Source organism: Thermobia domestica, chromosome 8 (assembly GCF_964235325.1).
Source record: "Thermobia domestica chromosome 8, izTheDome1.hap1.1, whole genome shotgun sequence".
In the NCBI taxonomy this organism is placed as follows: domain Eukaryota; kingdom Metazoa; phylum Arthropoda; class Insecta; order Zygentoma; family Lepismatidae; genus Thermobia; species Thermobia domestica.
Window position 1 is genome coordinate 40,669,156 of NC_137461.1, and position 13,508 is coordinate 40,682,663.

General features: G+C 36.9%; 1 protein-coding gene across 2 annotated transcripts in view; it reads right to left on the reverse strand.

Annotated features, from left to right (window-relative positions):
* Nucleotides 1–13,508, reverse strand: part of LOC145691697 (ras-like protein family member 10B) — a 57,929-nt gene that overhangs the window by 34,823 nt on the left and 9,598 nt on the right. For both annotated transcript variants that reach the window (XM_081767035.1, XM_081767036.1), the window contains exon 2: nt 870–1,018. In XM_081767035.1, the coding sequence (XP_081623161.1) occupies nt 870–1,018 (149 nt within the window). The remainder of the gene's footprint in view (nt 1–869; nt 1,019–13,508) is intronic.

The window sequence follows — 13,508 nt, forward strand, 5'->3', positions numbered from 1 at the left end:
ATGCATTTGTTGTTACATAGCGAGACAGGTTTCTGAAATTCCGGTTGGAATTGATTTTAACCCATTTTAACACTTAATCGTATTAAATGAAATGAAATCTTTAAATGTAACGTTATGACCGTTAGGCTAAGGGAGGTGATGATTAAGGCAAGTGAATGATGATGGAAGAATTGGTGGAATGAGAATATAGGAAGAAAGAGCAGTAACCCAAGAAAACACACGAACACGATGTTGTTGACCACAAACATACTTGGCCGTGGATCGAACCTGGGACCCGACGCACCAGAGGTGAGCGCTATACACTGGGTCATCGTATCCCCTTAATTTTGATACCAAGCAAGGGAAACATATAGACATCTTAAAGAACCACATTACGTTTGAATCTCTTTTTCACACTCTGAAATTTTTCATGACAATTGTTTTGTTATCACATAATAGCAAGCCAACTACTACCTCATACTACTCCTCAAGTCCCTAACGGCCTGGTTCGATCCTAGATCGCGCCGTGTGGACTTTGTGGTGGGCAAACACTGTGCTTGTGGGTTTTCCCGGGGTTCTCCCGTTTCCTCCCACTTTCTTCATTCCAGCATTTCATTCATTTCTCATTATCACCGTCTCCTTTAGCCTAACCGGCATAACTGTGGGACGTAAAACTTTTCATTTCATTTTCAAGTTCCTAACGGTTTCCAATACCAAACAGTGTATCCTTTTTCGTAAGCATCAAAGAAAGAAGAATCAAAGTTCCATTAACATCTAATAACGTTAAGAAAGTTATCATGGAACAGACTAAATATACCTAGGTAGAAATAGAAACAAATGCAAATTTAGTCAAACAGCAGGAGCTTGCTTAAACTCTTAATAGAACATACCTGTATAATGGACGTTTTCCCCACTCGAGGCGCTCCTAACAATATGACCTTGATGAGGTCCACGGAATCAGGACTGGCTTCGGTCTGTGGTTGAACCTCAAGAATTGCTCTAACCTCACTCCGCTTCTCCAGATAATCCAAGTCGAGATCTACAATAAATGTTGTACAATTACAGTACGTACTAAAATATATAGACACAAAATATTGTTAATATATGACTGATTTACCAAATCATCACTGGCGCAAATCCCGGGGGGATGAGGGGGACATGTCCCCTCGAATCCTAAACTGGGGGAACTGTCATCCCCAATAATCCGATTTAAAATGTGTTTTTCGGGAGAAATGTGATGATTTGTGTCCAATTACCACAAAGGAAAATGAGATGAAACTGATGTCCTCCAGAATAACCCTCAAATCAGCCCGCCTGCCAATGCTGAAGATAACTTTGCTCCTTTGATCCTCCACAGCATTGTTTTTCAACTTCAGAAATATTTTGAGTATTGCTTAAGAAAATATGAGAACTGTCTTACCCGTTTCTTCCACCCACCCCCAATGTTGATTTGTGCCGACGCAAATCATTAAATACATGTTTTATTTTTGGGCCTCAAAATAAAACTCAGATATCTATATATTTGGTACTCAAAATAAATTGAAATTTGTTCCATTCCTCGATTGATAGGTTTGTATTTTGAGCAACAAGCAAGTGTTAGAATAGGGAAAGCAAAAACAGGGAAGAGTGCAGTTTGGCAGGGATGTTGTCTCTCGTAAACGTTATTTAATATAATATAACAAAAGATAGTGAAGAAAATCCAACATAATAAAGAAGGTACTTTCGTAGAAGGTAAATGATTAGGTGTATATGGTTTGCAGATGATACTGCACTTATTAAGGAATCTGAAAAATAACATTAATAAGATTTTAGAAAACTTGAAGAACGATTGTGAAAAATATTGCATGAAAATAAACGTTAAAGATACAAAATGTTTTGTGGCTAGTTTTCGATACCTGGGTAGTAGTAAATGCAGGGACGATATGAAATGCGAACACAAAATAAAAGCAAGGGTAAGAATGGCGAAAGAAGCATTTAGGGAAATGAAGTGTACTTTTTGGTCCTTGAAAAAAGATTTTTTAGAGGAAACTTATAAAGTGTTTAATGCACAGTTTCGTTCTCCATGGGTCAGATTCATGGACATTATACAAAATTGAAGGAAAAAAACTAGAAGTCTTGAAATGTGAATGTGGAAAGCAATGGAGAGAAAGAACTGGGTGGAAAGGGAAACAAATTAGACAGTGCTAAAAATGTAACCAAGAAAGTTCTGTCGCTTTTTCGGGAGGTCTGTGTTCAATTGGCCCTCACTCCATGAGTTGAACGCGAATGAAAATAAGGCGAAGCTCAGTTTTTGGTCTGGATATATCCAACGTACTACCTGGTTGTGGTAGTTCAGTTACGAAACACTCGAAGAGTCATCATATGTCGGAAGACCAACACATGTACAAAATGAAGATCTTCAGGCACTAATTGAGGCAAACAGTGGTCAGACGTGTGAAGAACTGGGACTACAACTCAGTGTGAGTGGAGAAACCACCCGACAGCACTTCCATCAACTTGGAAAGCACTACAAGTTGGGTCGATGAGTCCCACATGATTTCACTCCGAGCCAGAAGTCACGCGAGCAGACACCTGTGTTTGTTTGCCGTCTCGTCTGAAGAACGAGCCATTTCTGGACAGGGTGTGAACATATGATGAGAAGTGGGTCTTTTACGAAGCTGCACGCCGTCGTTATCATTGATAGCATCCCATGAACCGTTCTAACACAGCCCAAACCAGCACTGCACCAGAAGTATGTTCTCCTGTGTGTTTGGTGGACTGCTCGCGGCATCGTGCATCAGGAACTGCGAGCAGCTGGTCAGAGCATCAACGCAACTGTGTACTGTCAGCAGTTGAACTGTGTTCAAGAAAAACTCAAAACTCTGGATCTGGCACTTCTGAATCGCAAAGGAGATCTCTTGTTACAGGATAACGCTAAGCTCCAAGTGGCTGGAATGATCTGGACACCATTTTACGCCTTGGATGGGAAACACTATTACATCCGGACATTGCACCGTTTGAGTATGACCTGTTCCATTCCTTGGACAATCAACTTAGAGGACGCCAGTTCAAATCCCTTGTAGAAATGCAGAATGTACTCGATACTCTACTGCGATGGAATCCATGACCTTCCAGAACGCTGGCAGAAGGTCGTCGATGCTGATGGGCTCTATTTTTGATCATCCAGGTACGTCGTAAGTGACATATCGATGTTCGAAGGTGGTGAATGAAAAAGCGACATTACTTTCTTGGTTAACTTTATAGAAACAGTGGAGAAGAGAAATACAATTTTAGATGTAGTTGAGAGGAAGAAGATAAATTGGCTGGGACACTGACTGAGAAGGAACTGTATCATAAATGATGTTCTGCAGGATATGGTGGTGAAAAAAATGGTAGGAGGACAAAGAAGTTTACGTTTGTATACTATATTAAAGCAAAAAAAAAAATCCTAGTCAAAGATGAAGAGTTAATCTAAAGACGTTTTGCATACTATGTCCTCAGTTGCGTGAAATGACCTGCCAATGTTGATATCACCCAGGCTGGTAGCTAGCCCAAAAATGTAGGGGGGCCCGGTAGAAGTTAGGGGGGAGCGATCCAACCATATTATAGTTCATCACCGTATTATAGTTAATTTTCAAGCCTATTCTAAAAATCTTAGGGGGTGCGGCCCCCTAGACCCGCCTGGATACGAACCTGATATCACCTCAACAGGGAGACTATATATGACGAGACCTACAGTTAAAAGTAGATTAGGAATTATTAGATTTGTGGGCTTTGGGCATTTATCGCCATGTTAGCCAATCAAGTATGTGGGATGACGTTCCTTAGGGAAGGGGAAGGAAGAAAGGATTGGCGAAGGAAGGAAGCGGCTTGGGACCTGTGTGTTATATACCGTCCCAGCATTTGCCAGATGTTAACGAGGAAAAATGAGGAAAACCTAACTTAGGAAGACTGGCCTGAAAACTGCTTTTACAGTTTTAAGACCGGGTGTCCTCACCGGGAATCGAACCCTGGACCGGTCTCACCAAGTTAAAATTAGAATCTGAATAACTGCAATGCCTGCAATAACTGCAATGCCAATACTTTCTTACAGATACTCTAAGCTGGGATCTTGTGCGCATGTAGTAGTTAAAAATACCTGACAGGTACATTGAAAAATATGTAACTTCATAATCCATGTGCTAAGTACGACAATAATATTTGTTTAAGTAGTGCATATGTTGTAGCATTCAAAAAGCATTCAATTAATTCATATCGCGGGGTGACAAACCTTAATCATCTAATCTAATAGTGTTTCAACGGCCCTGAAATAGATAATTTAGAAAAAAAACAGCAATCATACGAACTAAATCCTGAACAAGAAAGATAGTGTTCCCTGATATATATTTGATCTCTTGGCCATAAATGGAGGTCCAAAACTACAAGCCACTACGTTTATGTAGCATTAAACGAGTATTCTGCACCTGAAAAGACAGTAAGTAATTGTACAATACTTATACGTATATTTTCAGGAAAAAAATGATAGATTTAGATTGTTTCTATAAGAGAAAGAGCACAGATGAAGTGTAAACATCAAATGTTCATGCTAAATCAATGATTTCCCTGTTTAAGAGCCTGCCTTACTAAAAATAATACGAAATTTTCCATTTTTCTGTTGCTTGTTTATTCATCAGCGAAAGAAGATAATGAAATGCAAGTCACCATAATCATAGATAATGTTATTCTACAACAGAAAATATGACATTGAAGAATGTTCAGAGTTGCCATCCATAGAAATTACAGAGTTGCCAGAAAAACAATTTCCCTAAAATCTAAGTTAAGGCAGCGAGCAAAGGAACGAACTCAACTGCATTTGATTACGTATCACGTTGTTTTGGTTTCTTGTGAACTACTTTTTAATTAACATTATTATTTAGTTTTAATAACTGTATGTTAAAACTATTTTGTTTATTACAAACTAAATACAACTGTTATTTACAAAAGCAGTTCACAGGAAACCAAAACAATATGATACGTAACCAAATGCAGTTGAATTTATTCCTCTACTCGCTGCCTTAACTGAGATTTTAGGGAAATTGTTTTTCTGGCAACACTCTACTTTCTATGGATGGCAACACTGAATATTCTTCAGGTTCATATTTTCTGTTCTAGAATAACATTATCTGTGGTTGTGGTGACTTGCATTTCACTATCTGCTTTCACTGATGAATAAACAAGCAAAAGAAAAATGGTAAATTTTGTATTATTTTTAGTAAGGCAGGCTCCTAACAAATACAGTTTCGATGAGAACGTGTACAAATGTATGTTTAGTTAGTTTATATTTGGTGCGGCTCTGGTCATCACGTTAAATGTTATACACACTTAATTGAAATATATATACTTACAAAGGCAACTGTGTATTGATCAAAATTAACCCACGTGTGTTCCAAGAACTAAAATTATATGCACTTTATCACCACATATTATTATAAATATTTAAAACTTCAATGCCATAAATATAATGAAAGAGAACAGTTTTATCTTTCGAAGTAATTAAAATGTATATTATTAATGGATTTAATTATTATCTCTGTCACGTTTACGTCAGAATATGTTTTAAAAAATGTTGAATAATACTTTGTTTTGAAATTAAAATAATTTCCATTAGTCTAGTGTGACATACATTCATTTTGTAAAAAAAAAAAATAAAAAAAAAATGGAAATGTCATATATACGTCACATCATGTTTCATTCCACTTGGTTTTCCTCTTGTCAGTCTTCCATAAAAAGATATAAATTCATTTTTTTAAATATACGTAGGTAAACTAAATACATGACGTGTGATGCTCGAGGCTTAATTCAAAGCTTAACATGCAAGTACTAATTCACAGAATCAGATATCCGTATGTGTTTATAGCGAACGTTATCAAATTTGCTTATCCATACATATATCCTACATACGGATTTATCACTAATTGAAATGCTGCGTGTTGGTTACATTTGTAATGCATTCCACATTTATCATATATCAGTGAGCATGCAATATAGGTACACACAGATTATATATATATATATATATATATAGTCTGTGTGTACCTATATTGCATGCTTACTGATATATGATAAATGCGGAATGCATTACATATGTAACCAACACGCAACATGTGTGTGTGTGTGTGAGAGAGAGAGAGAGAGAGAGATTTTGCTAGAAATATGAAGATAATCATTTTAGTTTAATCTCTGTTTCATACACTTAAACTAATTAATCATAGTTAGTAAGTGAGATAGTTACTTGACAAAGCTTTTTCTCCATTTTTAACTAACTTAAAATGTTCGTTACTGAATTATCTGTCTGTCCGTCTGTCTGTTATTTGTAATTTTTTTTTCAATTTTGAGCCCACCATTAGATAGAGCATCAAAAACTATCTGAGAAAGTCATGGAATGTTTTGCGTCACTCTTACTGTTCCTGAGATATCGGCCAAAAAAATGGTCGATTTCCGGAGATTTAAGGAGCCATATCTCTTCGTAGGACCATAAGTCATAGAGAGCTGATATTGGTGTCGATCAATACCTAAGAGAATTGTGAACATTTTGGTACCAAATGGTAACCGGTGGCCACTGTCCAAGTGGTTAGTTGGCCAGTGACCACCATTGAATATTGGTACCAAAATGTTTACAATGCTCTTACATATTGATTAGCATCAACATCATCTCTCTATGACTTACCGTTTCCGACATACTGGCCAAAAATAGTTCCGATGTCGGGACATTTAAGGATCCATATCTCAGTAACCGTAAGTAATAGAGAGATCATATTGGTGTTGACCAATACTTAAGAGGATGGTGAACATTTTGGTACCAAATAGTAATCGGTGGCCATTGGACAACTGGCTACTGGTAAACCAGCCACCGTTCCCCAGATATTGGCCAAAAATGTTTGAATTTCGAGAGATTTGAGGAGCCTGTTTAGCCTGTTTCGGGAACCGTAAGTCATAGAGAGATGATATTTTGGGATTTTTGCGAGAAACAGAAGGAGGTGTGAAAAAAGAACACTTTTACATGTAGGAACAATCACAGTTATCCTTCCCACTCCATCTCTCCATTCTTTGTAAGTTCATTCTGGCAATGCTCTTGGAACATTCTCAACTTGTTAATTATTACTGTGCAGACACAACATATTATCAACAGCTCTAACTCAGTAGCGGATATAGCGTGGGTTGGGGAGGGGTAGCCCCCTAGTTTTTTGAGTGACAAAAATAATTTAAACTATTATTTATATATTTTTAAAGTTTATAGTAAACGCATTATATACTTATTATAGCCCGGGTCCTGGATGGCCTCGCAGTTTTTACCTTCTGGATCCGCCCCTGGTCTAACAGTCTAAGTTTCTTTCGGAGGATAATACTTTTGTTTAATGGTAGAGCGGTCAGCTCAAGTGCCGGTAGCTCCTATAGCACGGCCAACAAGAGATGGTCTCGGACGTTTCTTACCACATGCGGTGGGACATTGCAGCCCCTACTTTGATACCAGTGTTACCAACCACGATCACACTGTCTTATACCATTAATTAAATTGCCACTACAGTTGCACCGAAAGAAAACTTGACACGTGAGTAGTGGGAATGTCACTGCGAGCTGTCAGAGACGTTCTCTTACTGGACGCACTATAGCTCATTATCGCCTATGTGAATGTGTGGTGGATAATGTTGTACCTATGAGTTTTCCCACATTTTTTGTCACCAATTACTTTATAATCGTTTCCTTTCTATGACCCTCTGCCTCCTTTTGTTCTAACGATGACAACTATGTTGCATTAAAAACTATAAAATTCAAATTTTAAATCCAATTCTTATGCCTTAATTAAACCATTCATTATATGAACCTTGCATTACATGACACACATTTACACAGTAATCAGTGATGCCAAGTAGTGGGGAAAAATCCATTTCTTTGACATTAATTTTTCCCATATCGATGAAGGGAATTGTCATCAAATTTGGCAGCATATCTAGTATTGGCCATATGTTTATTTTATCAGCGCTCTCTGTGAGCAGAAAGCAAGGTAATGACTAGGCAACCCCAAAGCATAAAAGGCATAACAGCAATTTACACATATGGTTGGTACCTTGAACATGATTGTGGTTGTCTAAGGGTCCAGAAGCATAATTTTAGAAAATAAAGCATAAAACATAAGTTAAAATAATAGCACAATTCCTGGAAAATTCTGTTTAACTGCAAGTTTAAAATACTGTATTAACATTTCTTAAAATCAATATTTACAATACAAAATCTTTGAGAACATAGCAATGCAACAATGAAAAGCTTATGTTTATTTCTGTAAACTATTCGGTGCAATCCTTTGATGTGGAGGAAAGAAAGAAAGGGAAAGAAGAAGACGGAAATATTCCGCCAACAATGGATAGTACACAAGAACTCCACTCTATATTGTTTTGAGTACCGTTTGAACTTGAGCACTTTCTGTACTTTTTGGTGGCATCTTTTACTTTCCCTTTCTGTATATATGCAGCTCTAAGGCGCACACAATTGATAAAAAAAACTGACTCGAGTAAAGCCTCTTTACAGTGCATTAAGTAGAAAGTTCATTAGATATGGAAAAAACTGATTGCATAAAATATTAATAAATAGATCAATATATTTAGAATTTATTATGTATAGTAAATATTATACATTATACATGATTTATGTTAAACAATGATTGAAATTAACAATAAAGCATATAAAGTAAAATTTAAAAAATAAAGCATAATGTGGGTTGCTTTAGTGATGAATAAATGTGAAATCAATGTTAACTGTCAACTTTCGTTACTTGAAAGTAAAGTGCAAGTGAGTGTGAAAGTCATTTATGCAGGAACGTGTAACTCTCAAAAAACAAGCAACAAGAAACATAAATTGGACGGTGTTATGCATCAATTGACCAAGCGCCAATTTGGGATTTTTGGGAATTTTACATCAGTGAGTAAGAAACAATGTAAATAATGTAAAAAAAATAGTTTGAGAGCCTACTATTTGTTTAAACGTTCAGGAAAAGCTATTCGACCAAGCGCCAAGTAGTGGATCGTAATGGGAACACGTTTATTATTTCGTTCAATATCTCAGAAACGTGTTTTGGCGCTTGGTCAATTGATGCATAACACCGTCCAATCGTACTCTGGAGCTTCAAAGAACATAACGAACGAAAGAAAGTAAATCATAATACGAGCAACAGCCAATTTCTAGAATATTATGGTACAAAACAATGATGAAGATAATCAATTCTGACAACAAAATGTGCTTGATTCCATCAAAAATTAAGGAACATATTTATTAGGAATTTAGAAGACAGGAATTTACGAATACATTTACACAAATATGGAAAAAAGTAACGTATTAGTAGTTTGAATTTTCAGATTTTATAAATTTTGAACATTTTGCAATTGGTATTGTGTGTGAGAAACTTAAGAGCAAAATGGAGATTTTTGTCTTTCAAGATGGAATTTTGTAAGGTTCCTGGTTGGCATCACTGACAGTAATCGAATGCATTTCATATTTAATGTAGCATGATCGCCATATTAGTCTATAATGTATGCGTTATTCGATCACAAAGTTGATCAATAAACATGGGCAATGATGGTACATGAACACTATCTTTACCGAGGACGTTATAAAATAGAGGATCTGCCCATACAACAAAATCGTGAAGCCATACGTCACAGCTTCGCCACACCTACTCTGCCCACTCCGCGCCACTAAGATCGCAATGTTTCGAGCCAACAATCATGGCGGAAACGAGAGTAGCCAATCAGACATGCCAGCTAAGACGATGCTCAGTTGTTTTTTGGCTTCACTTAGTTCATATTATAAAGATAATTATGGGCAGATCCTCTATTTTATAACATCCTTGATCTTTAACGAACATCCAAACAAATCATAGTATAAGTTTTAGAGGACGAGATGGCTAATATGCAGATGATTCTTTTAACATGTAGGGCACTCGATCCATCACTGGAAGAACTCACATATTCCAGTGAAAATAAGGAGAAGGAAGTTTGTTGATTTTATTGGAGTTTAATGTCCCTTTCACCTTCGAGGCACTGTGAGGTGTGGACCCAAAGTTTAACGTGGGACTAAAACCAAAACCCAGCCTGGAAGAGTGCGTTAATTGACATTTGTCCATACTTGCAGAGTGTAGTCAATAATATTTCTATTCATTTGTGGTGATAACCAGTTTTCAAATATGTCCACGAATACGTAGCTAATCACAAATAATTCAATCAAGAAAAATACGAGTTATGGTGATAGTTGTAGGTAAACACAAATGGCGACTCGTTTGTAAAACTGGTCTCGCAAAGAAGACCATTCGGTTACTCAATTTCTGTGGGCTAAACATGTAAGCACGGCTGAAGTTCACTGGCAGCTGGGAGAGGTTTACGAAGAGACTGTAATATCTTCAGCATGTGTCGAATAGTGTCGAAAGTTTGCAACTGGTACAGAAAATGTCACTGACGAGGAGCGTAGTGGCCAATCCTGCCGTTTTGCTGGTACATCATCGACCACACTCCCTATAGTCCGGACCTCGCTCCAAGTGAATTTCACCTGGTCTCTCACTTGAAGAAGCACCTAAGAGGCCGTCGCTTTGCATCAGACGAGGATGTGAAATAATTCATGACAACGTTGCTGAACACGCAAGGACCGGATTTTTACCAAAAGGTAAGTTTCAAACTCATCCTACGCTGAGACAAGTGCCTCACGTCTGTGAAGTTGTCCCGCCCAACTAACGAATTTTTCTTTTTTTTATCTACATCGTTAGTTTATCGTTAGTTTACGTTAGTTTTGCTAAAATTATCGTTAGTTTCGAAAAAATAAAATTTTTATTCAATAAACAAATGGGCAGGCCAACTTCACGGTTCCCCACCCACAAACGAATTTCAAACGTTTATCATAACACATCGTTAGTTTATCGTTATTTTACGTTAGTTTTGCTAAAACTATCGTTAGTTTCGCAAAAAACCGATTTTATTCTAGAAATAAAGCTTCCAGCAAACTGTGAATTAGCCCGCCCATATTGAATTCTCATAAAATTCCAACCCATATCTTTAGTTTATCGTTAGTTTACGTTAGTTTTGCTAACATTAACGTTTGTTTGGCAAAATTAACGATTTTATTCGAGAAATAAGGTTTCCCTCCAAATGTAAAGTTAGCCCGCCCATAAAGAATTATCAAATGTCCATCTCACATCATTAGTTTATCGTTAGTTTTACTTTCCTTAGGCACATACTGGACACATTCCATTGTACCTGACGGAACATGCCTGCTATGTAATTGTGCTGTTAGGGTTTACGTTTGGCGGGAATCTATTTCTCGAATGAAATCGTTATTTTTGTAAAAAAAAAAAAAAAAAAATTAGCAAAACTAACCTAAACTAACGATAAACTAACGATATGAGTTACACGTTTAAGAGAATTCAATATGGGAGGGCTAATTCACAGTTGGGGGGAAACATTACTTCTTGAATAAAATAGTTATTTTTGCGAAACTAACGATAGTTTTAGCAAAACTAACGGTAAACTAACGGTAATGATAGAAAACGTCTTGAAATTCATTTGCGGCTGAGGAACCGTGAAGTTGGCCTGCCCATTTATTTCTCGAATAAAATCGTAATTTTTGCGTAATTAATGATAGTTTTAGTAAAACTAACGTAAACTAACGATAAATTAACGATATGAGATGGAAATTTATGATAATTCTTAATGGGCGTTCGAATTCACTGTTCGCGGGAAACTTTATTTCTAGAATAAAATCGTTATTTTTGCGAAACTAACGATAGTTTTAGCAAAACTAACGTAAACTAACAATAATCTAACGATGTGATATGAAAAACTTTTGAAATTCGTTTGTGGGTGGGGAACATGAAGTTGGCCTGCCCATTTATTTCTCGAATAAAATCGTAACTTTTGCGTAATTAACGATAGTTTTAGTAAAACTAACGATAAACTAATGATGTGAGATGGAAATTTGATAATTCGTTATGGGGCTGCTAACTTTACATTTGGAGGGAAACCTTATTTCTCGAATAAAAATTCTCGAATAAAAATAATTCACAGTTGGCGGGAAACTTTATTTCTAGAATAAAATCGTTATTTTTGCAAAACAAGCGTTACTTTTAGCGAAACCAACGTAAATTAATGATAAACTAAAGATATGAGTTGGAATTTTATGGGAATTCAATATGGGCGGGCTAATTCACAGTTGGTGGGAAATTATTTCTACAATAAAATCGTTATTGTTGCGAAACTAACGATAGTTTTAGGAAACCTAACGTAAACTAACGATAAACTAACGAGGTGATACGAAAAACTTTTGAAATTCATTTGTGGGTGGGGAACCGTGAAATTGGCCTGCCCATTTATCTGTTGCATAAAAATTTTGTTTTCGAAACTAACGATAATTATAGCAAAACTAACGTAAACTAACGATAAACTAACGATGTAGATAAGAAAAAGAAAAATTCGTTAGGTGGGCGGGACAACTTCACAGACGTATGTGCCCCAACTGATATAGAAACTATGTCGAAAAATAACCTTATGTACAGTGGTGTATTTAAAGGGAGCTTCCGGGCTTAAGCCCCCCGAAATTGTATTTAGTATATTAAGGTAAATGAAATACCTTGCAGAATTTCCATATTTCCGGGAACAAAGTTATCCCCCCCGAAACAAAATCATAAATACGCCACTGCTTAGGTACCGGTATGTACTATCTTTTGGTATATACACGATTCACTGCAGGTTTTGTAACCTTACATTCTGATTACTTCTCTTAATAATACCTGTCAACACTTCGCACAAAGAAGGTTCACGTTTTGAGAATGTCTCTTATGACTACCCCCTTCTCTCCCCTAAAACAAGACGAGTATAGTTACTCCATTTCCTAGACAGATGCTGAAATTTTTGTCCATCTTCTCAGTTATATAGACTGTTGCTTTATAAGAAAAATGAAATGACATCTTTAATTTTTACGTCCCACGATTATGCCGGTTAGGCTAAAGGAGACGGTGACGATGAGAAATGAATGAAATGGTGGAATGAAGAAAGTGGGAGGAAACGAGAGAACCGCGAGAAAAACCACGAGCATGGTGTTTGTCCACCACAAAGTCCACACGGCGCGAGCTGGGATCGAACCAGGAACCGCAAGCACCGGAGGTGAACGCTCTACCACTGAGCCACCGCGCCCTTTATAAGAAAACAATAGCTTTCTACAAAACCATTTTGTTCCATTTTCAACTGAATCTACTCGCAAAGCGAATGCGTTTTCATTTTGTCACTAGTTCTGTAAGCTCTGAAACATAATTACTGAGAACCTGTTATTTTCGACATGTCCAATTCCATGCTTACTTTAGTCACTGACTTCAAAGGACTTCTTTGAAACCTTTTCTACACTCAGTCAATGTTATCAAACACACTAAGCCAACCAGAACTTTTGTCTTTTTTTATTATTGCAAACATCTAGCCATTACAAATTATCGGGATCACAATGTACTGTAATCACGGATACCGCGTTGCCGTCTCGGGAACAGA